We start from the raw sequence: 23137 nt of genomic DNA, 5'->3' as shown, positions 1-23137 counted from the left end.
TTCTTTTTTTTTTTTTTTTGGTCAGTGGATTTTTTTTTTTTTTTAACTTCCTGAATCCTTTACATCTGAAATTCATCCTTTGCTTCTAACGTTTGGCACGTTTTACACAGGTGTGATTGTCTATGAGCAAGGCACTATAAATGTCTAATGAGCAGATAGAATTTGGAGTGACAAGTCTTCTGAACCTTAGCCATGCCCACTCAAGGGACTGTGGCATTTCACCTAACATGATGGATTGGGTCTTATAATGTGGGTATTTAATACTTTTGGCAGAATAGTAACTCCATACTGTAAACTGCCAAACTGCCGGTTGTCTTAGTGCCCCAAACTCTGTCCAAATGACATTCTGATTCATACATTCCACAAGTGTCTTTAAATGAACCCCTCAGTGATGTTGGCTGAAGGTTAAGTTTCTCCACTATTCTCCAACCGGTCCAGTGTTTCAGTGCTGTGGCCCTCAGGTAGTGATGGAGATGCCCAAGCAATAGAGGGGTATGGGCGTCCTTGCTCCAGGTTAACGTAAGTTACCTGTAGATTAACATAGTGTTCTCCTTCCAACATAGAGTGAATCTCCTGTAAATTCTTCACCAGCATGGAGAAGGTTGGCCTGCAGTCAGGCTCGGGGCTCCAACACTTCAACAGGATAAACCAACTGCAGGGATCCAAGAAATAGCAATTTACACAGAGCCAGTAAAACAGTTTTTGTTTACATATTGAAAGTACGTTATGCAGAGATACATGGCAATGAGTGCTGACGTTATGATGGCTTAAGAAACACAAACTGACTTCTAATCCTGCCCTGAACCTGAACTGACAGCTATTTAATGTAAGAGGTTTTCTAAATTTTGATAAATGGCAGTCCATGCAAACATTTGGAGCCAAGAAGATAATACAATAGCCCATATGAACAGCATCCTCAGTTAAATTATTATTAATGATAATAGTTCCCTATTCTCTTACAGGGAGTCGAGGCAGTACTGAGGCTGTGGCAGTCGCCGTCCTTGTAATAGATAAGGTGTCATATCATATGGGTCAACGTCAGGATATGGACTTGCTCCTCTGGTCAGCATCTCCCACATTAACACACCAAATGACCACTAGAGAACACATGAGAAACAAGGTGTCAGATTTATGAAATAAGATAATGTTGTTCGCGAATAATAGGACGATCACTATACACCGAACATATGTAAAATAAATAAATAAATGTACTAATTCTTTTTTTTTTTTTTTTTTTTTAAAGTGCATTAATCACAGTTACTTACAAAACCATTACAATTACTTACTACATCAGATTTGGTGGTAAATTTTTGAGTCTGTAAACTCTCAATGGCCATCCATTTGATAGGTAGTTTGGCTCTTTTGTGGTCTTGAATGCTGTAATACTCTTTATCTAAGATGTCCCGTGCCATGCCAAAGTCAGCCACCTTGACTGTAAACGTCTCATCTAGCCTGAAACAACAATTTTGTGAGACTTTAAATATGCAGCTCTGCAGTAGTGTCTGTTTAGTGTATCTGTGCATCATCCACTCTATAACTGTCTACATTTTCATATATATATATATATATATATATATATATATATATATATATATATATATATATATATATAATTATTTTTCATTTTAAGTTCTCTAATTCTCCCAAAGTCTCACATTTTATCGTATTACATTTGAAAAACAAAAAAAAGATTTTTTAATCCCTTATTTTTTCCTGTCTTAAAGGCAAGTGCTTTTGTTTAAAGATGATGTTCTAGATCAGTGGTCACCAACCTGCGTCCTTGAGATCTACTGCCCTGCAGGTTTAATCTCCAACCAAAATCTAACACCTGTTTTAGCTGATCAAGAACCTCTTAAGGCAATGATTACATTGTCAGGTGGGTATGATTATGGTTGAAGCTAAAGTCTTCAGGAAGGTAGATCGCCCAGAACAGGGTTGGTAACCACTGGCCTAGATGCTATTGACACTATACACCAAAAATGTGCAAATTTTTAGTATTTGCATAACTAAATTTGAGAATGCACGCAAATTTCCCCATATAAATATTAATATCACTTTTGGACTTAAGTCACCGAGATATATATATATATATATATATATATATATATATAAAAGATTTCAACAGCTGACTGAACAGCACCTTATGTACACCAGTTACTCCTTAACAAACAATCCTTTTTGGTGCCACATTGATAACAATAATATGCACTCACATGCAGTTGCGCGCTGCCAGGTCTCTGTGCACAAACTTCTTCTGTGCTAAATACTCCATTCCCTTAGCAACCTGAAGCCCAAAACCAATCAGGTCCTTCACTGTAGGACTCTAAAAAAAAACAAAAAAACAAAAAACAAACCATAAACATATAAAATTGTGTGGATATATTTACAGTATCAATCACTTAAGCAAAATATGTTAAACTGTCTACTGTACCTGTACTTACACGAGAGGTCATTTCAAAATACCAGCTAAGAGATAGATTTATTTCAGCTTTTATTAACTAGATCATATTTTCAGTGGGTCAGAAGTTTACATACACTTTGTTAGTGTTTGGTGCAATTGCCTTTTAATTGCTTGAACTTGAATCAAATGCTTGGGGTAGCCTTTCACAAGCTTCTCACAATACAAAAAAAGAAAAAAGAAGAAGAAAAAAAGAAGAATTTTTGCATATTCCTCCTGACAGGACTAGTGTAACTCAGTCATGTTTGTGAGCCTCCTTGCTCAAATGTGCTTTTTCAGTACAGTCCACACATGTTTAATGGGATTTAGGTCAGTGCTTTGCGGAGGCCACTCTGTTGTCTTAAACTATTTTGTTACAACTTTTTTTTTTTTTTACGGTATTTTTTCAGGATAATCCATGATGCCATCTCCCGTTTCCAGGAAAACATCCCCACAACATGATGCTGCCACCACCATGCTTCACAGTTCGTATGGTGTGCTACAGATCTTCCTCCATAAATAGTGTTGACCACTGTTGGGCCCTTGAGCAAGGCCCTTAACCCTCTCTGCTCCAGGGGCGCTGTATCATGGCTGACACCAGCGCTCAGACCCCAACTTCCTAACATGCTGGGGTATGCGAAGAAAAGAATTTCACTGTGCTCCAATGTATATGTGACCAATAAAGACTCATTATCATTATCACTACTGCCAAACTGGGTAGTTTATTTCATCTGACTAGAAGACACCCCTCCAAAAAGCTGATGATCACTTCAAAACTTCAGTCTGGCTTTTTATGCCAGCCTTAGCAAAGGGACTTATTCCTTACACAACAGCCTTTCAGGCCATGGCAATGTAGGACTCTCTGGTAGATGTACATACTTTGATGCCTGATGCCACTAGCTTCTTCACCAGTTCCCTTTTGCTCTCTTGGACTTCAATTGAACATACCGTTTATCCCTGGGAGTATCCTTCCTTCCAGCACAATGCAGTATATGTCTGGTCCCAAGATTTTTATATTTGCATACTATTTCTTTTAAAGATGCTAATGGTACCTTCCGTTGTTTGGAAATTACTCCTAACGTGGCAAAGAACTCGTGGAGGTCTACAATTCTTGGAGGTCTTGTTTGAGTGGCTTGGATTTACCCATGGTATCAAGGGTAAAAATGCACTAGGTCATTTTACAGCCACAGGTGCACTCCCAATTAATCCCTAATGATGACAGTTGGCCAATCAAAAGTTTCTACAAGACATTACATCGATTGCTGGAATCTTCCAGACTGTTTAAAGAGAAAGTCAACTTGGTGTACCTTTGGTAAACTTTTAACCCATTGGAATTATGATATAGTGAATTTAAACTGAAGTAAATCTGTCTTTAATCCATCGTTTTAACATTACCTCTGATGTTAACAAAGTACATGCCATAATTGACTTGCCAAAAGAAATGTATGGTAACATGAAATGTGTGGAGTTGTAAACGTTTGGCTTCAACTGTATCTCAACCAGATGTAAAGGTATAGCATTTTAAGAGTGGAAAAAGGAGAAATTCTAGAAGAGACACATGAAACACATTCACGTTTTAGGGATCCTTTGAAGGCAGGAATGTGTGGGATCGAATAATAACTTGGAGGACATGTATTGGGGACTTAAATAAATGTTCATAGGTTGTAACACATGCATACCACTTGCTTCAACCTAAAGCTACCTGTGCATGCTGTTAATTTACATTCTTACTGTCCATGGATTGGAGAACTACAGCTGGGCTGAAGAAGTAAAAAATAATCATTTAAAAGCTTGCCATCCCTACCCTTTCTTTAGAGCGGATAAAGTGCCGGAGGTCTCCGTGTTTCATGTATGGCAGGACCACAAGAGGAAGGCCATCAGCAGGTAACAGGATTCCGAGCAATGAGAGAACATGAGGGTGGTGAAAGGCTTTCATAAGGATGCCCTCTTTCAAGAAGAGCTCCACCTCCTCCACATCTGTAATCCCTGTCAGTACAGAGCAAAATCCCTTATACCCCGTACATTATCACTGATCAAGCTATCATCAGTTATCAACAACTAAAATAAACTTTTACTTGGTTGATATTTATACATTTATAAGATTGATAAGAGGGCAGTGTTAGCTCAGTGGTCTACTGCTCAGAAGGTCATGAGTTCAAACTCCAGCACTGTCAAGCTGCCATTGTTGGGCCTTTGAGCAAGGCTGTTAACCCTCAATTACTCAGATGTACGAATGAGATAAACGTAAGTCGTTCTGGATAAGGCTGTCTAACAAATAACATAAATGTAAATAAATCAGTAACGGATTTATTACCTTAAATTGTGTATTATTATTGTTACCTAATTCAGCAAATAAGAACATTTGTTTTCTTCATGTGTATTATATTGATTAGTATTATAGAAGTGAACGATTTTGAAACCGACTGTGAAACTAATACAAAAAATACAGTTATGGATCATCTGATGCCGTAAGGTCTGAATTCACTCACTGTTTAATGACTTCACTGCACAGTGAATTTCATGGTTCTCGTTATCTTTAAGGTGGCCATGATAAACCGTTCCAAAATGACCTGCAGATATCAGAGAAACAAGGAGATGGGAAAGGATGTCAAAAGAAGATTTAGCATGACAGAAAACTGAAAAAGAATGATGCATCAATACAATTAGATAAACTGGCGAGAGAGGTGCTAAAATGTTACATACAGGTATGTAGACATGTACCTTTGCCAATGATGTCATCCTGCTGAATACTCAGCTGCTCAGGAGAGATCAGCACATCCTTTACCTCCTCCAGCAGCTCAGGCCGCAGGGCTGACAGGGATATGGTCTGAGTTGACACCAGAGGAATAGCAGCAGGGTCTACACCACTGGCATACACCAACCCGTTGAATGCCATGCCCGATCCACGCAAGGTACCAAAGGAGAACTCTACATGGCAGAAGAAACTGTTAACTTCTAAAGTTATGGCTGTAGACCTCATGTACTGATATTTGTGCTAACGTATATATTTAATCTTAAAATGACAATGTAATGTGCTGTTTAAAATTCTAACAGTTTCTAACAGTTATTTTAATCATATGTTTGGCAAACCTTACTCTCATGCCAAAGTGATCCTAACATACTGTATCATTATGAAATCTTTTTGAAAATGATAAGAGAAATATACTTTTTAGCATTGTGTCAGAATCATGTTCAATTGACTATGAATTCATTATTCACTATGAAATCTAGTAAGTTGTAGCTGAGATCTGAATGACCATCATAATAATGTCTACTTTACCGCGTCTGTAGTCTCCCTCAGGTGAAATTTCCCCAATGCGAGAGGAATACCTTGACAACCGCTGCTCTGCCTGCATAGCTACAAGTTTTTATATTCTAATTAATATTATCATTATTTATTTGTATAACTTTGTTATATTTGAATTATTACATGGAAAAGTTACAAGGCAAACTTGTTAACTTGACGAACAATAACTCCAGCTAGCTGATTTCATTCACTGATTGAAATTTTATGTCAACATTAACTTTTAAATGCATATCTTGGGTCACATGCATATGACTAAAGCAAAAAAAAAAAAATCGATTTTTTAAACATTTTTATATTGGATGGCTAAAGAGCCACATGATAGATTCATAATAACAAAACATGCTCAGAAGATTATTTAACATCATGCAGTAAGTCACAGGTATGCTGCAGACCCATACATAATTCACCTAAAATCATTAGTAGTTCCCAACTCTATAGCCTCACCTTTCTTCCTCTTGCGCAGATGGGTCATTACTAAGAATGCTAAAGCAGCCCCTACTACCAGTGCTGCAAGAATACCCAACACGATGCCAACAAGGTGGTTGCTGCTGGAATATATCACCCGGCCAACTTCATATATCTCCCCGTTCACTGACACCTGGGATGACGAGAACAATTATTTTAGAATGAAATAGTAATGTGTTTTTACTTTGGGTTGAATTCAACTGAATGAAAGTAACATGAATCAAGCTAACCGTTATGTTCTGTACAGACTGATCCAATTGGTGCAATTTCAGTCACTAACTACTTACTTGACTTTACCGTACTAAAAGAGGAACAATATTGAAAAGTCGTTTTCCAACATGACACTTCATATGCTTCGTTCAGTTTCTCCATTGAATATTTAAATCATTGTGAAGGTTAGAAAATTACTCAAATGGACGAAACATGAATCTAACAAGTGCTGTTTAGTCCCGATCATATGATCATCTATAATTTGCACATATATATGCTATTGGAAGATGCCCATGTATGTGAAGGGGATTTATATGGCTATTTCCACACATACTGTTTACATTACTAATACTTCGGTTATTACATTTCATATTGTAAAGGCTTACAAATCCACTACTGTACAATTAATAGATATGGCCTAAGTCAGTGGGACATCTGTTGCTAAACAGTGAAGAGAGGATTAAAGCTAAATACAGCAGAAGACTAATAGCAGTTGAAGTTGGTTCTCTCACCCTGACCGGTGCCCCCTCTTTGGGGATCTGAATATTTTTAGGGATTCTGCAGAAGATTTCATTTTCCCGAACATGAGCATTGCAGTTCATGCCGTTTATTGTCATGATGATGTCCATGCAATGGCTCACCCTATACAGTCTCTCGTGCTGAGGTCAATAACCACAATCATATTCAGTCATAAGCACTCTTAACAAATAATGGACATGACATTATTCATTATTACAATATACAAACTTGTGCGATTGCTGCCTAATTTAACAAACATTCATAAACAGAAAATAGATGCAAATGGAGACACACATGCAGTGAGACTCTGTCCGTCCCAGGTTCAAGATGAAGCACGTTGTCATCATGTTCAAAGGGGATAGGCTTGCCATTGGGGTAGCAGAAAAAAGGCAGTGAAATAAGATTTTTAGCTCCATCCATGTCCACTGAGAGGACACCACTTGAATCCTCACATGCTGGACTCACACACTCCATCTGCGTTGGGCTCACAGGACCCACACACACCTGAGGGATTTCAGCTGAGTCAATATTGATGGCAGCATACACAGAACATTATGTAAAACAGACAATGTCCTAAAACACTTACACTTTGGACAGGATTCGAGTTATTGGGTTTGTAATAAATTGTAGTCTGGGATGCGGTGTCCAGATTTTCCCCCAGTATGATGATTTTGGAACCTCTGCATAAGACAGACAAAAAACATATTTAAGAACCTAAAACTCTATGCATTTCAGAGGGCTACTTGATACACTTTTGTGGACACCTGACCACCACAATGATGTGTGGTTCTTCCCCCAAGCTGTTGCCATAAAGTTGGAAGCACACAACTGTATAGAATGTCTTTGTATGCCGAGGTCCATAAAGACACGGTTTGCCAAGGTTGGAGTGGCAGAAGGCAAGTGGTCTGCACAGAGCCCTGACCTCAACCCCACTGAACACCTTTGGGATGAACTGCTGACTGCGAACCAGGACTTCACACCTGACATCAGTGCCTGACCTCACTAATACTCTTGTGGCTGAATGAGCACAAATCCCCACAGCCACTCTCCAAATCTAGTGGAAATCCTTTCAGGAAGAGTGGAACTTATTATAACCACAAAAGGACGACTAAATCTGGAATGGGATGTTCAAAAGCATATATGGATGTAAAGGGCAAGTCAGATGTTCAAGTGTCCACATACTTTTGGCCATATATTGTACAATGTATATGATTGAAAATTGTTTTTCTACATACAGTTGCATGCCAAATTAACATTGTTACCCCTTCATGTTGTGGATCCCATGGCAACAAGTACTTATGTGCTTAAGGCTGTTTTGGTTTATGTTTTAGTCTTGTCCCCACCCTATCTTGTCATTAGTTTGTTCATCTGTTTTTAATTTGTATTTGCTTCAAGTATTTGAAACCTCTGGAGCCCTACGTCTTCACCAAATCTTACTGCACACTGTTATCATGACGTTCTAGCCTTGTTCCTAGACTGTGTTCTGTATCTAGTTCCATGTTGTTGGTTTAGATCCTCTTTGTTAGGGGACCAAGGACCAAATGTGCTGGAATCCTATAAGTTTTTCTTATTCTTATTTTTGTTCCATAAAAGTCATAGAGATGTGAAACTTGGTCAATACGTAGTACTACCTCCTGCTACTCCTCTACCCGATCGACTTAATGGTGGTGCTATAGCTCAACATTTTTTGGCCCTATCTAGAGAACCTTGAGGCCTAGCGACAAAAATTTTTTTTTTTTTTTTTTGTCTGAATCGGTGGTTTCCCTCTTAGATTTTGAAATGATTTGGTTAATGTGGGCAGTGGTGGCTTGACGGTTAAGGCTCTGGGTTACTGATTGGAAGGTTGGGGGTTCAAGCCCCAGCACTACCAAGCTGCCACTGTTGGGCCCTTGAGCAAGGTTCATAACCCTCTTTGCTCCAGGGGTGCCATATCATGTCTGACCCTAACATGCTGGGATATGTACTGTGTTGCAATGTATATGTGACCAATAAAGACTCATCATCATTATGACGTCAAACCTACTTTAGCAAAATAGTCTTTTAGATTTTTGCCATATATATATTTAAAAAAAAAGTAGTAAAACTTTCAGGAGAATCTGAAAATTATTCATTATGAAAAACATGACAATATTCGTAAAATCTTATTTTACTCAAACAGATTTAACTGGGTTACTTCAAAAACATGGCCACCATCAGCCAATAAGCTTTCATTGGGCATTTCACATAATAAACTGAATTTACGTATAGAATTTATGCAAATATACAGTATAAAAGGCTCAAAATGTGCATATGTGTATTTTAAGAACAGCAATATACAGCATATGAACAGGGAATGATTAGCTATGATATCACATACATTAACACAATACACAGACATACATACATACACACATACATACACACACATACATACACACATACACACACATACACACACATACACACACATACACACACACATACATACATACACACACACACATACATACACACACACACATATATACATACACACACACACATACATACACACACACACACACACACATACATACATACATACACACACACACACATACATACATACACACATACATACATACATACACACACACATATATATACATACATACACACATACATACATACATACATACACACACACACACACACACACACATACATACATACATACACACACACATATATACACACATACATACACACACACACATACATACACACATACATACACACATACATACATACATACACACATACCTACATACATACACACACACATATATACATACATACACACATATATACATACATACACAATTTTAATCTGGGCCTCACCTGCTGAAGCTGCAGTTAGGCTTCAGCTCTTTCACCTTAGGATTCTCCCTGTAGCTGAATTGTTTGGTTGCAGATATAACTGATTTGTCAATTAGAAGTTTCACGTTCACCTCTGTCAGATCATCCACTCCCTCAGACACGAACACTACAGAGGACCAGGTCCCATTGTTGGATGAGCTGTAAAAATGTTTCAGTTCATGATAGAAGGCCAAGAGTAAGGTAAATTCCATAATCATTAACATACTGCATTGCTATTAACCTTTCAACAGGGCAGCTCTTGTCCCCCATAAAGACTGTTCTTGTTTGTCCAGCATCCAGATGTTTCCCTAACAGTGTAATCCTGGTGCCTCCAATCTTGGGCCCAAAGTTGGGACTGATATCGGTGACGACTGGTGTCTGAATATGAGATTTGTATAATACATTTTTTTAACTCAACATCTGAGACACACTGCAAGCTTTGAACAGACTCACAATCATATGAACAAGCGGTAGCACAGTGAATAAAAAAATTCAGCTAGATCTGATTTACTTTCCATTGCATTTTTGTATGGTTTGGGTTACACAGCCTTAAAAAGTCCGTCTCCTTACCACAAAACTGAATCCTTGCACGCGTGCCTGTCCAGTGATGAAGTAACCACGCTCCATTCTCTCCTCATTCACATTAATGTTAATGTCCACATTTTGCGTTACATCTGAGGACTGAGGAAGGATCCTGCATACCACCCTGAAAAGAAAAAAAATATTTTGGATTTATTGTTGTGTGTGCGTGTTTTACTTTAAAAAACAGGAAGTTCATCATAGGCTCAACTAGTTCATTTGTTCACCTGCTGTGAACTTTTCACCTTCCTGGCTAGGGATTTTTTTGAGACGATAGCAACAGAGCTACTAAGCAACATGTGACTTTCACTGTTATATCCGATCTTGATACATCAGTGTTTGATTTCTTTTTTTGTATATACATGTGTGTGTGTGTGTGTGTGTGTGTGTGTGTGTGTGTGTGTGTGTGTGTGTGTGTGTGTGTGTGTGCTACACACTGGGTGCTTTTACTCTTTTCTGGAATTACGATGCAGCTGGTCTGTCCCACAGTGACTTGGTGAGTAGATGTAGTGATGGCAGGTTTCATGGGAGACTGTAAATCGTAGCCACACAACGTAATCTCTGTTTCACCATCAGGTGGTGCCGTGTCTGGAAAAAACTAAACAGGCATGGTAGAAAACTGTTAAAGACAGAATAACAGATTTCGGGATAACTGAGCTGTAGTCCCCACAGCAAAATCCCTAAATAAGAGGAAACATAAACACCAAAGATTGGAATCACAATGACAATCATTGACCATCCTCTGAATTCAAGAATCAATAGCTTCAACTTTAACAACCAAAAAACTTTTATTGTCTTTATACTGTTTTATAAGAGCAACTTCAATTTTGAGCCCTGCTACTATATCGCTGAACCAAACTGACCTAGCCATATGATACGATTCACTCCCACCCAGCAAGAGCATGATTTTGCAATGCGATGACAACATGGTTCCACCCACTCATTAAGAGCATGAGTCTCTACTGTACCACCAAGTGAATACTTGATTCCCTTTCACTCAGTGAGAACACGATTTCTTCCCCCCAATAAGAACAACTTTTCCCAATGAGAGCATGATTACTACCCAAGGAAAGCATGATTCCCTCCTAACCAATGAGAAAATAATTCCATGCTACATAGACAGTATGATACCAAGTGAGTTTGATTCCTGTAATCCGCACCCTTCCTAGCCAGTGGCACCATAATATACAAATTCGTGGCACCCCTAATGCTGACAGTAACTGTTTTATACTATGCTAAATAGTGCCTCATCAATGGTCTAGTGGTTTAATGCAAATGCATTTTAAGTATCTACATTTATCTATGTGTGAGATGACATGATGAACGAAGCTACAGGAACAGGACATTTCAGCTTCATTTAAATTTAAATACTGTCCTCTTAAACCTGACACTTGGGAGTCACTGAAAGACAATCTTTCTTTGCGTTCCTGTCCCAAACTTAAAAATGTCGGTGCGTATTCTATAAATTTACCATTTATAAATATATCGATGGATGTGGATTTAATACTAATAATAATTACCTATGCTATGTCACATGTATTAAAGGCATGATTTCTTTATGTATGAATTCATCTAATATATTCAGAGCAATTAATTAAAACTAGTGTTACTTTGTATGTGTGACATGCTAATAAAAGAGCAACAAGTGTGTTAAATTAACATGACTAAATCAACAACCTGGTTGTTTTGACAGGCCGCTTACATGTTTTCCCAAATCCAAACAGATGCTGGATTTAAAACAACATTAGTTACCACTGCAACATCAGAATTGGAACATTTGCCCAATAAAGTCTAGCAAATTTATTATTATTGGTTTTGAACTGCTTGAGAATAAACCGTTCACTCACGACATTCCATCTAGCAACACATTCAAAGTATTTTCATACGGCACTGAGGTGCTTCAGGTAATGTGAGAATTATGAATCACCTTGGTGATAAATGGAGGGCAGGTGTTATTACTCCACTGACCCCGGCACTCAGTCATTTTCGAGCAGACCCCGTCACACCATCCACAGCCCATAAAGCGAGGGGCCTGCATACACTTGGAACAAGTCAGCAGATGTGTGCATCCTGGTCCTTTAGGAGACACAGTCACCATCTATACCCATACAAGCACACAGAGACGACTTACTACAGACACTTACGTACATTTTCGCACAGGACAAAAGACACTCCATAGTAAGCAAATCTCCACTGAAGATGGAGGAAAGAATGGGAGAGAGAATGAAAACAGGGGGAAATCTAAAGACATTAAACAGAAGTCTGCATATAAAGCAGACAAAGAAAAAAAATCGCATCCTGACCTTTACAGATATGTTAGTCACATAGATATTCAAATATCCAATTGTAAATATTTAAATCTTAGTCATTGTGCGCTGATACTTGCATGCAGGTTAAACAAATTGCTTTCAAATCCTGTTAAATCAGTCAGCGTCCACAACAATAAGTATGCAAAAGGGACAGACAAAGAGAGCATGACCTTAGTTTATTATGAGGTTCTCCGTGAGTTAAGAATGCTGAGGTCACAACAGGAAAAGAGACAAAAACAGAGAAACGGCACCTTGTTTCCAACCACGAAGAGCAAAGACTCCTCAGACTGCACGGCAGCAATGCGTGACACTCTCTCTGGCTCTTCCACAAGAGAGTAGTTGGCAAACACGATAGGGCTTGACAATGTCAGGATGACCTGCATAAAAAATGAGCACTCTTAGACACAAATTAATTCACAAAGGTATGAAACATTAAATCAGAAGACTATCCATTTCTGGGGCAATGATGGCATGATCACCTGTAGTAGTCTTCCACGTTCAGTGCCAATATGTGCTATAGTGTCATCACCAATAGTGGTAACCAAAATGGAGGTGAGCAGGTCTGCTATCTGCCCACTGAAGAAGTCTGCTCTAGAGTGAGGAGTAGCCACCATGGTGGGCATAGCTTCACATTCTTGTCGGTTTCCTCGCTCCAGGGAAACATGGAAAACACCATTTTTTTTTCAAAAATCACATCACTCCAAAAATCTAATAGCAGTTTTACTTTAGAACATATTTAATATTATTTTGGTGAAGAAACTCTTGCAGCAAATTGCCTTGACTATTCCCTAATGTATGAGAATTGACGATAATTACACAGTATAAAATACTTGCCCAGCCTCCCAAAATGACAACAATTCCTCCACAAATGTTATAAGTGAACTAATAAAGGGTCCTAAATATTATTTGGTGAGAAAAATGACAAATAAAACAAATATAAGATTGGCTTACAAAATTACTTCTGTCGTAATGCATTTTTGCTCATGATCCCATAATCATGACATTTTACATGCAAGTTTTCCATAATGATTCCTAATGTTTTGAATAGGTTTACATAAATCAGAAGAGTCCTGGGATAGAAAGCATGGATAAATTTCACATTCAAGCCAACTGGATAGTAGCCACTAAAACAGGATGAAGCAACTACATATCAGGAAGTCTGCAGATGCCAGCTGGCCACTTTTCAAAACTTCTGGTGTCATAAACCTACTAAGGTGAGGACGGAGTGTATATAACCAGTAACATTTATTTTAGGCGTCGCAGTATAGGCAGTATTATGTTAAAACCATCCATGGATATGCACTGTACACTGATCAGTCATAAAGTTAAAACCACTGCCTAATATTGTGTAGGTCCCAAAACAGCTCTGACCCTTCAAGGACCTCTGTGGTACACCAATCTGACAGCAATAAGTCCCGTAAGTTGTGACGTGAGGCCTCCGTGGATTGGCCCTTACGCTTGCCTATTTTCCAACACATCAAATTCAAGAACTGACGCTTCACGTGCCGCCTAATATATCCCACCCCATGGTAGGTACCACTGTAACGATATAATCAAGGCTATTCACTTCACCTCTCAGTGCTTTTAATCATATGTCTGATCAGTGCATATTCACCTGTGTCATTACTATACCTTACTGTGAATGTGTTTTTGGAAATACAAATATACAATTGTTCTTTTCATCTATGAACAGGATCATTTATTTTTGTACCTTTTGTGGTATCTGCATCTTAGTAAAAGTCGGTGGTATTTTTTCTGATGTGTGAGACAGGGTGAGAAAAGCAGCCCTGTGTTGTGCTTGCAGTAGCAGTCACAGGAAGCACACACTGTCGCTAGAACTGCTTATTGGGCAGAAAACAAGATGTTCTGCTTACTTGTCAAACAACAGCAGCTGGAAACCAGTACTGTGTTAAATATGTACTATAAATATTGATATACTCCTGTTAATAAATTCCTTCACGTGTTCCTTTTTGGAAGGCAACTACTTCTTAATACCATATAGAATTGCATGCCTAATACTACTGTATACTATTTCTCATCTTTAAAATAAACACAGGAATTCAACCTGTTTTCAACAGCATGGGACTAGTTGACAAATGCAGCTCTATTTTGATTCATAGATAAGTTTAATCGGAAGTTTAAAGATGCTTACCCTTAAATACAGCTGTAACAAATGATTATTTTCATAATAATACTAATATGTTGATAATGTTGTCGATTACTCTCTGTGCCAATTGCAGTAACAAACTTATATCACAGATAGAATCTAACTAAATGACATAATGACCAAGGATACTTGAAATTCAAATATTTCAATAGATTGTGTTTATCTTTCTATCGTCTGATCTAAATGGTACTACATCAGTATAGCCTACACATAGACATTGCCTTATCTTAACAAGCAAAAAAAAAACCAAAAAAAAAAACCCCAAACACTACATTGGATAAACTACCACACTACTTTGACCAAACCGTATCAAATTCGTCAAGCCTCTTTGATGAAAGATTATGTAGTTGTGTTCCCAATGGCTTCAGTAGTGAATATACTCTACCCAGATATAGAGGCATGTTGTAACGTGTTCTTTCTGTTGGTTAAGTAAACAATCCGTCAGCTATAAAAATCCATGCTGATGAGCTGACTAATCATTGCAGCCCTATACTTAAGAAGTAAAAAATTCTAAACTGGAATGTTACCATGCAAAACAGTACACGATAGCCCTCCGCCTGAACACCTCAATTTCTTAAGAAACAGTTTCCAAACAAATTCCATCAGTTTTACAAAGAAAACGAACACTAAATCTGTATCTCAATAATTTCCACTTGCCGTCCACTTTAACATATTTCTTTCCTGTCTGCTCTTGGATTTAATGACCTCTAGTTTAGCATGTTGTATGGAAAGCCATATATTGTTATCAGCCTCAGCAGGTATGGTGCATTGCACTTGACACCACACTCAAATATTAATAAGTCTGACAGAACATTCATAAATCAAACCTGTGTCTGGAAACAATGCTCTAAATGAATTTGACTGTATGCATTTAACATGAAGTTATTTACGTTTTTCAAACATGTATCCATAAGGGAAGGTTTGGCATTTGAACACAATCAGTGTGCACAGGTCCATATCACTTTAACAAACAATAAAACAAGTGAGTCATTTCCTGGTACCAGCAATTTCCTGTCACAGGTAATATTACACTTTTTTTTTTTCTTCCAAATCTGAACAAATGACTATAAGATCAAGTACCAACTAAGAATGCGGCAACCTATACGGCAGTTGCAGAATCTATGTTAAAAAAACATATATACATTGCTTAATGAATCATTTTAACCACTGATTAAGAGATCCATTTACCTCAGGACAGCTAGCGCTTGGCTGAAAGTGAGACAAGCCCCGGGAGATTCGTCCATGTCCACTGTTGCAGCATGCATCCAAACCATTTTTGATGGCTTGGTTTACATTCACTATGGGAAATGCGCAAAGGCCAGACCTTCTAATAGGATTTCCCTTTTTATCGGTAACAGTAAATACTATGTACAAGACACTATTCTCTTTCTCATTGATCATGCCTAGTTCTTTTGCCAGGTCCTTCTCTGCTATGCTGAAATGGGCTGCTTGGGCTACATTGTACAAAACGTTCTCAGAGCTCCTCTTCTTCCGTTTGGGCCTGAACTGGCACTCTAAGATGACCTCTCGATACATCCATGCTTCGCTATCGCCATTTGGCAGCCGTCCGAGATGAGTCTGGAGATCAGAAGATTTGTTTAAGGGGTTCTCTCTCTGGACAGACAAGAAGTAGGTGTATTGCTGTGTGGAGAATGTATAAATATATTCAATAGGGTAGGGATCCTGGAACATAGGAAGCACTGTAAGGGCCTTGACATTGGAATCAAATCCATCTTCTGTGGCAAGAAGACGTCGTATTGAGATAGAACGTCTGTCGTAATCTTTTGCAATCGTGCTGTTGATGGTGGCAGCCACAAAGAAAAAAGATGTCTGGCCTTCTTCTACAATGCTGGCTTTCGTGCCTAGAGGACTAGCAATGCAATCGTGACAGTTTGTGGGTGAGTTACTCTCTTCATTGAAAAGACATTTGACTTCAGATGGTTTTACGTCGGTGTCAACTTCAACAAAAGTACAGCTCCCGTACTGATTGCTCCCACATATGTACAGGAACGGCAAAAAAGGTTTAGGGTCCAGAAGTAGAATTTGATTATCTGTGTCCACTGACGCATTTGGATCAGCCGTACTAACACAGTGGCAGGTCTGACAATCTGGACTGCCAACAGGACCAGTGTGTAACTCCCATATCTTCTCAAAACTGTTGTTCAGGGCCTCGATCACGTTCTGTGAGGCTATATATATCTCAGACAATTCTTTGTTCACCACTATGTTCTGGATGGGTTTCAAAGTTTGGAAATGACGCGAGGGATATGGAACAGTAAAATCAACAGCCTTTCGTTGGTCTACAGGACAGGTTTCAGCATTCAAGATCACATGAATCTGGAGCCAGACACATGCTAAGAATGCCCAAGCCCCGAATAGCATCTTTGAGTCTGCTGTCCTTTGTGCAGCCTAAGGAAAATGACTGTCACTGTTCCTCAAAACCTCTTGATCATCATCAGGATCTATGAATAAAACAGTAGGACAAAGTCAGTGGAAGGAAATACAAGTCAAGCGCAAGTAGTACTGTTTTTTTTTTTCTCTTCTTTTTAATTTCATCATTTTTTTAAGACTTGTGATCATAAGTCACCACAATATATGAAACAGGGCAGTCAGAAATGCCACTTTCCAAATACTATTATAATATTTCTACATTACAAAAAGGCAAACAATACACCTTTTTTTTTTTTTTTTTTTTTTTATGTGTTACTCTTAGGTTTATAGTCCCTTTCCTCAATTTTTGGCCAAATCACCCTGTTCACTTAGGGACTTGGGAACAAACGCTCTAAAAACATTATTTTATTATTTTCACATACATTTACGTACCGCAAATGTAAACAAAATAATTTTGTGCCCTGTGACCTAAAACTGAAACTTGTGATATTTTGATATATGTGACTTTAACAATTTCCAGTACGCAGCTGTGAATGAATCACACATGACCTTCAATTTCGGGGAATCGTTTCGGCTTTTAAAGTCGTTAGAAATTGTAATGATATTTTTCAAAGAAAACTGGCAGCCTTAGGGTGAACAATGTCAACACATATATTTATACCTTAAATTACTGGGTTATTACATATACATTCTTATAAGAGTTCAAAGGAATGCAAACCACTGTATTGTAACAAAATGCTATTTGTGAGCATGCCTTTTAACCTTTACCATTTGTGTGGACAAGATTTTTGTAAGGACTTTTCATCTGCCTGTTTTAGAACGAGCTGGGATACAATTTTCTGATTAAAAGAACGTCATATATTGTTTAAGAAATCTGTTAAATCACACAGAACATTTTTTTTTTTTTGATGTATTCATTGTTTTGCAAAGAAACATCATTATCATAGTGAAATCACACTGCAAATCATTCAATCTATTAATCTTTAAATTAATGACATTTATCAATAACTGAAAAGAAGGAAATTCTTCGTCTTTAACTGAGTTGTATTTGTCGATCATTAAAGTACGACGTACGATCGAATATGAATTACCAACACTTGAAATTGAAAGGAGTTTATATGGTGACACTGGGTTTAAAAAAAAAAAAAAAAAAAAAACATCTTTAAGTCCATTAAAAATCATAAATTGTAAATTACCGTAATTAGGTGAACATTTCCTAATATATATATATATACACACATACACACACATATACATATATATATATATATATATATATATATATATATATATATATATATATATACACACACATATATATATATATATATATATATATATATATATATATATATATATATATATATATATATATATATATATATATATATATAAGAGCAAAATGAGTACAACTTTACAACCTTCGATGCTTCAATTCTTGTATGCATTTTCAGCCACTGTCATGCACATGTGGATCTTGAACTGGACAAAACAAGGCCACCAGAAAACATCTCTAATATTGCTTTGTTTGGAAGGATGTTTCTTTTATCACTCTGCCTACGTTTATTGAGTTCACTAACAGCGTCTAAAGTGTGTACAATAACATTATTGTTAGGAATTAAGCACTTGCTGGTTATCTTTCCAATCTTGTATAGCTTGTACCAAAGACACGTCTGATTAAACGCATTAGACAATAATGCTTGTCATGTTGACATAGGCTTATTAGAGAATTAAATCCAATCATATTATCAAAACCTCTTCATGGTATGTGGTGGCAGTTGAGGATGTCATCAACACAACTAAGATTTGTGATCGGTAACAAACGTCGGATATTTCACTATTATGCAAGCAAATAATGATTTAGTGAATTTGTCTCTTGTTGCAAGATGCTCCATTTTAGGGGACCATTTATTGCCTTATCTGACTATACGTAACAGTGTCGAGCTATATTATTAGTACTCGCATTTGTTTATTCCTTTGGTGTCAGCTGGAATAAACATAATACGACAAACAGACAGTCTACATAGAAGTCATTATCCTAATACGGTATGTATTAGACTGTTTTTTTATTTGTTTGTTTGTCTTTTGTTTCTTTTGGCATCTCAACAGATGCATTTCTTACATTTTTTAAAAACCTGACAAGGTTACCAGCGTCAAGAAGCGGTCTGCGGTAAAGCCTAAAGATATTGCTAATTGGATATTTGGCAGGCTTAGATGGAGAGGAAAGTAAACCTAAAAGTGTAATCCATTATATAATCCATACATCCAATTGCCAGCACTGCACATTCCAGAAGGTCTGATTGCATATGCATTTCTTTTGGTTTGGTTTTGTTTCCTTGCCTGATTTATGTTCATTGATTTTTTTCCCACCTGCTTACCTGTTCTACTCATCACCTGTCTCTAGTTAATGCTTGTGCATATGTATTTCTGCTTTGTGTTCAGTGATATTGTGTGCTCTTGTTGTTTTGTCATGTTTCTTAATTCATTAAACGGCTTGTATCCATTGTTTCACTCTGTTGAATTTTTTTTCAAACAATAATATAAATGTTTTCCTCTTATGCCCTGTATTTTTTATTAACGCCTGTACTTATCACTGCATGTTCAATTTTTATCTTCTTAGACATGATTTACAGTGTATTATTAGAAGTGATTTGAAGGTTCCATGCATCTAGTGAGGAATACTGCCTTTTTTTTTTTTTTTGTCAAACTGTCTTCTTTTCTGTTTACTGCTTCTGTAGCATATATATGATGTGAATTTAAAAATGTAACCAAAAATACACACATAAATACACAAGAATTTATCTTGCTGAAAACCAGCTTACTCGTAGATTACCTGTTTGATTACACGGTAAATCTAGATAAAAAAACTTTTCACTTCTAAAATCTGGTTATACTTATTTTTGGTGTTATATTTATGATATTTCAAAATCCTACTGATAAAATGACCGTTAAGATCTTTACTGGAAACAAAGCAGTAGGTCTAATTATTTAGTCCTTTTTTTCCTGAATGTTTACACTGGGTGCTGTTTTATTACAATAATAATTGACAGAATGACAATTGGAAACCATTTTATAAAAATGTAAATCAATGTAACATTTTCTCTCAGAGGATAATTACCTCAATAATGTTAGACTGATTTTTTTTTTCTCCCCCATACAGTAAGTTACTCTAAATTACTGTAGAGTTTTCTACTGGCACCCTTGCTGTCAAACTTTTGACCTTTAAACCTTTTGACCGTGAATTTTTTAAACAATTTAGGACAATATAAAGTATATACCACCCTGCTGAAAAAGACAACAGAAACCCTCATAGAATGTGTACTGGTTTTAATGGTTACAATAGGAACCTTGATAGTCCCTGTGGGTCTCTCCTGGTAATTTGTGTCTTCTAGTGGTGCCTTGATATGTCTAGTGGATACCATTAAGGACCAATAATAGTAAAGGTAACAGTTTTAGCGATTCGCTGATGGTTTGTAATGGTATTCGTAGTGGAAACCATTAGAATTTCTGTGTTTTTCAGTACGGCAATTAAAGGTGTTGTATTAAAAATACTGATGTAGTGTTATTGAATTCTTACAGTTTCACAATTTAGCGTTGCACGTGTGTAATCAGTAGAATATAAGGTCATAAGAAATGAATATGTATGTACAGAAATAGGCAGGAATGTATGCAAAAGTGCCAAATCTGTACCTTCTTATGCATGCCTTCGTTTTCTGTAACCAGTAGGCGTTTTTCATTCATTTACAGAATTACAGAATATTTCAAACAAGCTGCTCCAGGACGAAATCTTGGAAGGGGTTCGTAACCAGTCTAAACCGGTTATTGGCCACTCAGTGTGGATTCGGCCTACCTGTTGCCTACGTACTCTAGTGATTGGAATTCTCAATGATTCATATCAGTTCATTTCACCAATAGGAGCCGACTCCCAAACGACTCAGTGCCATTTTGTCCTGAACTGAACCAAGTTTGCGATGTTTTTCGCATAAATGCTGACATAGGATAAACAAGTCCCACGTCGAGACAGGAACCTGGACGACGAGGACACTTGTGCACTGATGTAACAGACGAAGAATGCAAAGTTTATATGATTTAATTGACGAACACAACACGGCGACCCTGACCAAAGTGAAGCACTTACTGAAGATGAACAAATAGTTCAGATGTTGAAAAGACGTTTCCACGGAAGCATTTTAGTCCAGTTAAACTGCCAGAAAAACGACATCTACAAAAAATAATAACATGGGGGAGAAAATGGCTCATATAGCTATGTGACTCGACTACCAACGTTCAGCTACAGTATAAGAGTCACATTAAAGAGCCGACTCATTCACAAACGACACATCACTAGCGTACATTATAACCCTAATAAAAATAAATAAATTTTAAAAAAGGAGCAGGCAAGTCTGTAAAACTCTGGTTTGATTTGTATCCGTGGTGTTATTATGGTTAAAGACCGAACTATATTATTAATAAAAGAGTGAATAATGAATCTTTGTAGTTTAAAATCAGAGTCCAACTTACCTGTATAGCACCTACAGTATAACAAAACCTCGCTCTGTGTGTTAGGACACCCTCCGCTTTCACGTCGTTCACGTGCCAATTTCAGTAATATTCCATTTGAAGTGTATCAGTCAGTTTAGTTCTCCAACAAAGTTACAAACTCCACAAACCGGCAGTAGTCAACGGTAAAACGTTTCTTCACTCGTTTTTAGACGGATACTCACAACTCATTGACTGGTCCACGCCTTGACCGAGCTTCATGAGGAAGTAAGACAGAGATTGCGTAATCTTCTTCACCTCCTGACATGTCCCAGACTACAGCACACGCGTTTATTCTCAAATCGGAGCTTTATTATTACATACAGGCTGTCCTGCGGCTTCCAGTGCAATCAAGTTATTCCTAGAGGAATGGTGTGTGCTTTGGCAAAGTGAAAAAGAGAGAGAGAGGGAGAGAGAGAGAGAAAAAAAAAAGACATGTACATGGGCGTATCTTTTAATAAAACGTGAATTCTTAAATAAAACTGGCCATGGACAATTTGTATCTTTGATTTGTATCTATCCATCCATCCATCTTCTATAGCGCTTTATCCTTTTTAGGGTCACGGGGAAAGGTGGAGTCTATCCCAGGGAGCATGGGGCACAAGGCGGGGTACACACTGGACAGGGTGCCAATCCATTGTAGAGCACAATCACATACACACTCACACACCCATTCATACACTACGGACACTTTAGACACGCCAATCAGCCTACCATGCATGTCTTTGGACTGGGGGAGGAAACCGGAGTACCCGGAGGAAACCCCCACAGCACGGGGAGAACATGCAAACTCCACACATACAGGACCATGGTGTAATCGAACCCCTGACCCTGGAGTTGTGAGGCGAACGTGCTAACCACGTGCACCCTGATTTTTTTTATACATGTACGTGGTTATAAGTCTTTGACCTGACGTTACCATGACGATTGGTTAGTAAAGGTCACGTGTCACGCACATGCTCACACATGCGGTTTTGTGGAGATTCCTACAGGTAATTGGGTCAGTGGCTTTCTCCTTCACTTCTAGATGGGCATCCTTAACTTCTGCAGCCTGGTACATCACAGCTTCCACGCTTTTCACTCGACTCTCCCATCTGGTCTCTGTCCAGGATTTCAGAGTGAGACTGACATGGCTTTTTTTTTTTTTTTTTAGAATAGACCAACGTTGTGTGGAGGCTGAGAAAAGAATGAATAGTTTCTGCAGGTAACCAAAATAGGTAGTCACTTCTGGGGGGTTTTTTCTTGCATCAGCTACCACCAGGTTTAAAGAATGTGCTGCACGTGACACAAAAAGGTATTTGGGTTGATTCCTAGCAGTCTGAGAAACACACACACAC

General features: G+C 37.8%; 1 protein-coding gene across 4 annotated transcripts; it reads right to left on the bottom strand.

The window, feature by feature from the left end:
* Positions 1-22179, bottom strand: mst1ra (macrophage stimulating 1 receptor a). Of its 4 annotated transcripts, none has more exons than XM_017480122.3 (21): positions 21783-22179; positions 16059-17332; positions 13183-13353; positions 12955-13080; positions 12322-12492; positions 10832-10992; positions 10386-10521; positions 10057-10193; positions 9798-9974; positions 7525-7618; positions 7233-7442; positions 6932-7078; positions 6189-6342; positions 5718-5795; positions 5159-5365; positions 4927-5007; positions 4242-4423; positions 2214-2323; positions 1287-1452; positions 961-1097; positions 1-652 (listed from the first exon to the last, which is right to left on the bottom strand). In XM_017480122.3, exons 2-21 carry the CDS (start codon positions 17250-17252, stop codon positions 406-408), a joined length of 4086 nt encoding a protein of 1361 aa, XP_017335611.1. In that variant the 5' UTR covers positions 17253-17332; positions 21783-22179; the 3' UTR covers positions 1-405. The 4 variants fall into 4 exon arrangements, with proteins under 4 accessions (XP_017335611.1, XP_017335613.1, XP_017335612.1 ...); XM_017480124.3 differs by having other exon boundaries at positions 21986-22179; XM_017480123.3 differs by lacking the exon at positions 21783-22179 and adding an exon at positions 21400-21551.
* Positions 22180-23137: the final 958 nt, after the last annotated feature.

Source organism: Ictalurus punctatus, chromosome 11 (assembly GCF_001660625.3).
Source record: "Ictalurus punctatus breed USDA103 chromosome 11, Coco_2.0, whole genome shotgun sequence".
Taxonomy (NCBI): Eukaryota; Metazoa; Chordata; class Actinopteri; order Siluriformes; family Ictaluridae; genus Ictalurus; species Ictalurus punctatus.
This window is presented reverse-complemented; position numbering and strand designations above follow the sequence as displayed.

Excerpts from the sequence above, each read along its gene's own strand:
- mst1ra (XM_017480122.3), bottom strand. The coding sequence starts at position 17,252 with ATGCTATTCGGGGCTTGGGCATTCTTAGCATGTGTCTGGCTCCAGATT. Across the intron at positions 13,354-16,058 it reads CAAGCGCTAGCTGTCCTGAG|CGAGGAAACCGACAAGAATG; the intron begins GTAAATGGATCT and ends GTTTCCCTGGAG. Across the intron at positions 653-960 it reads CAGTACTGCCTCGACTCCCT|TTGGTTTATCCTGTTGAAGT; the intron begins GTAAGAGAATAG and ends GGATCCCTGCAG.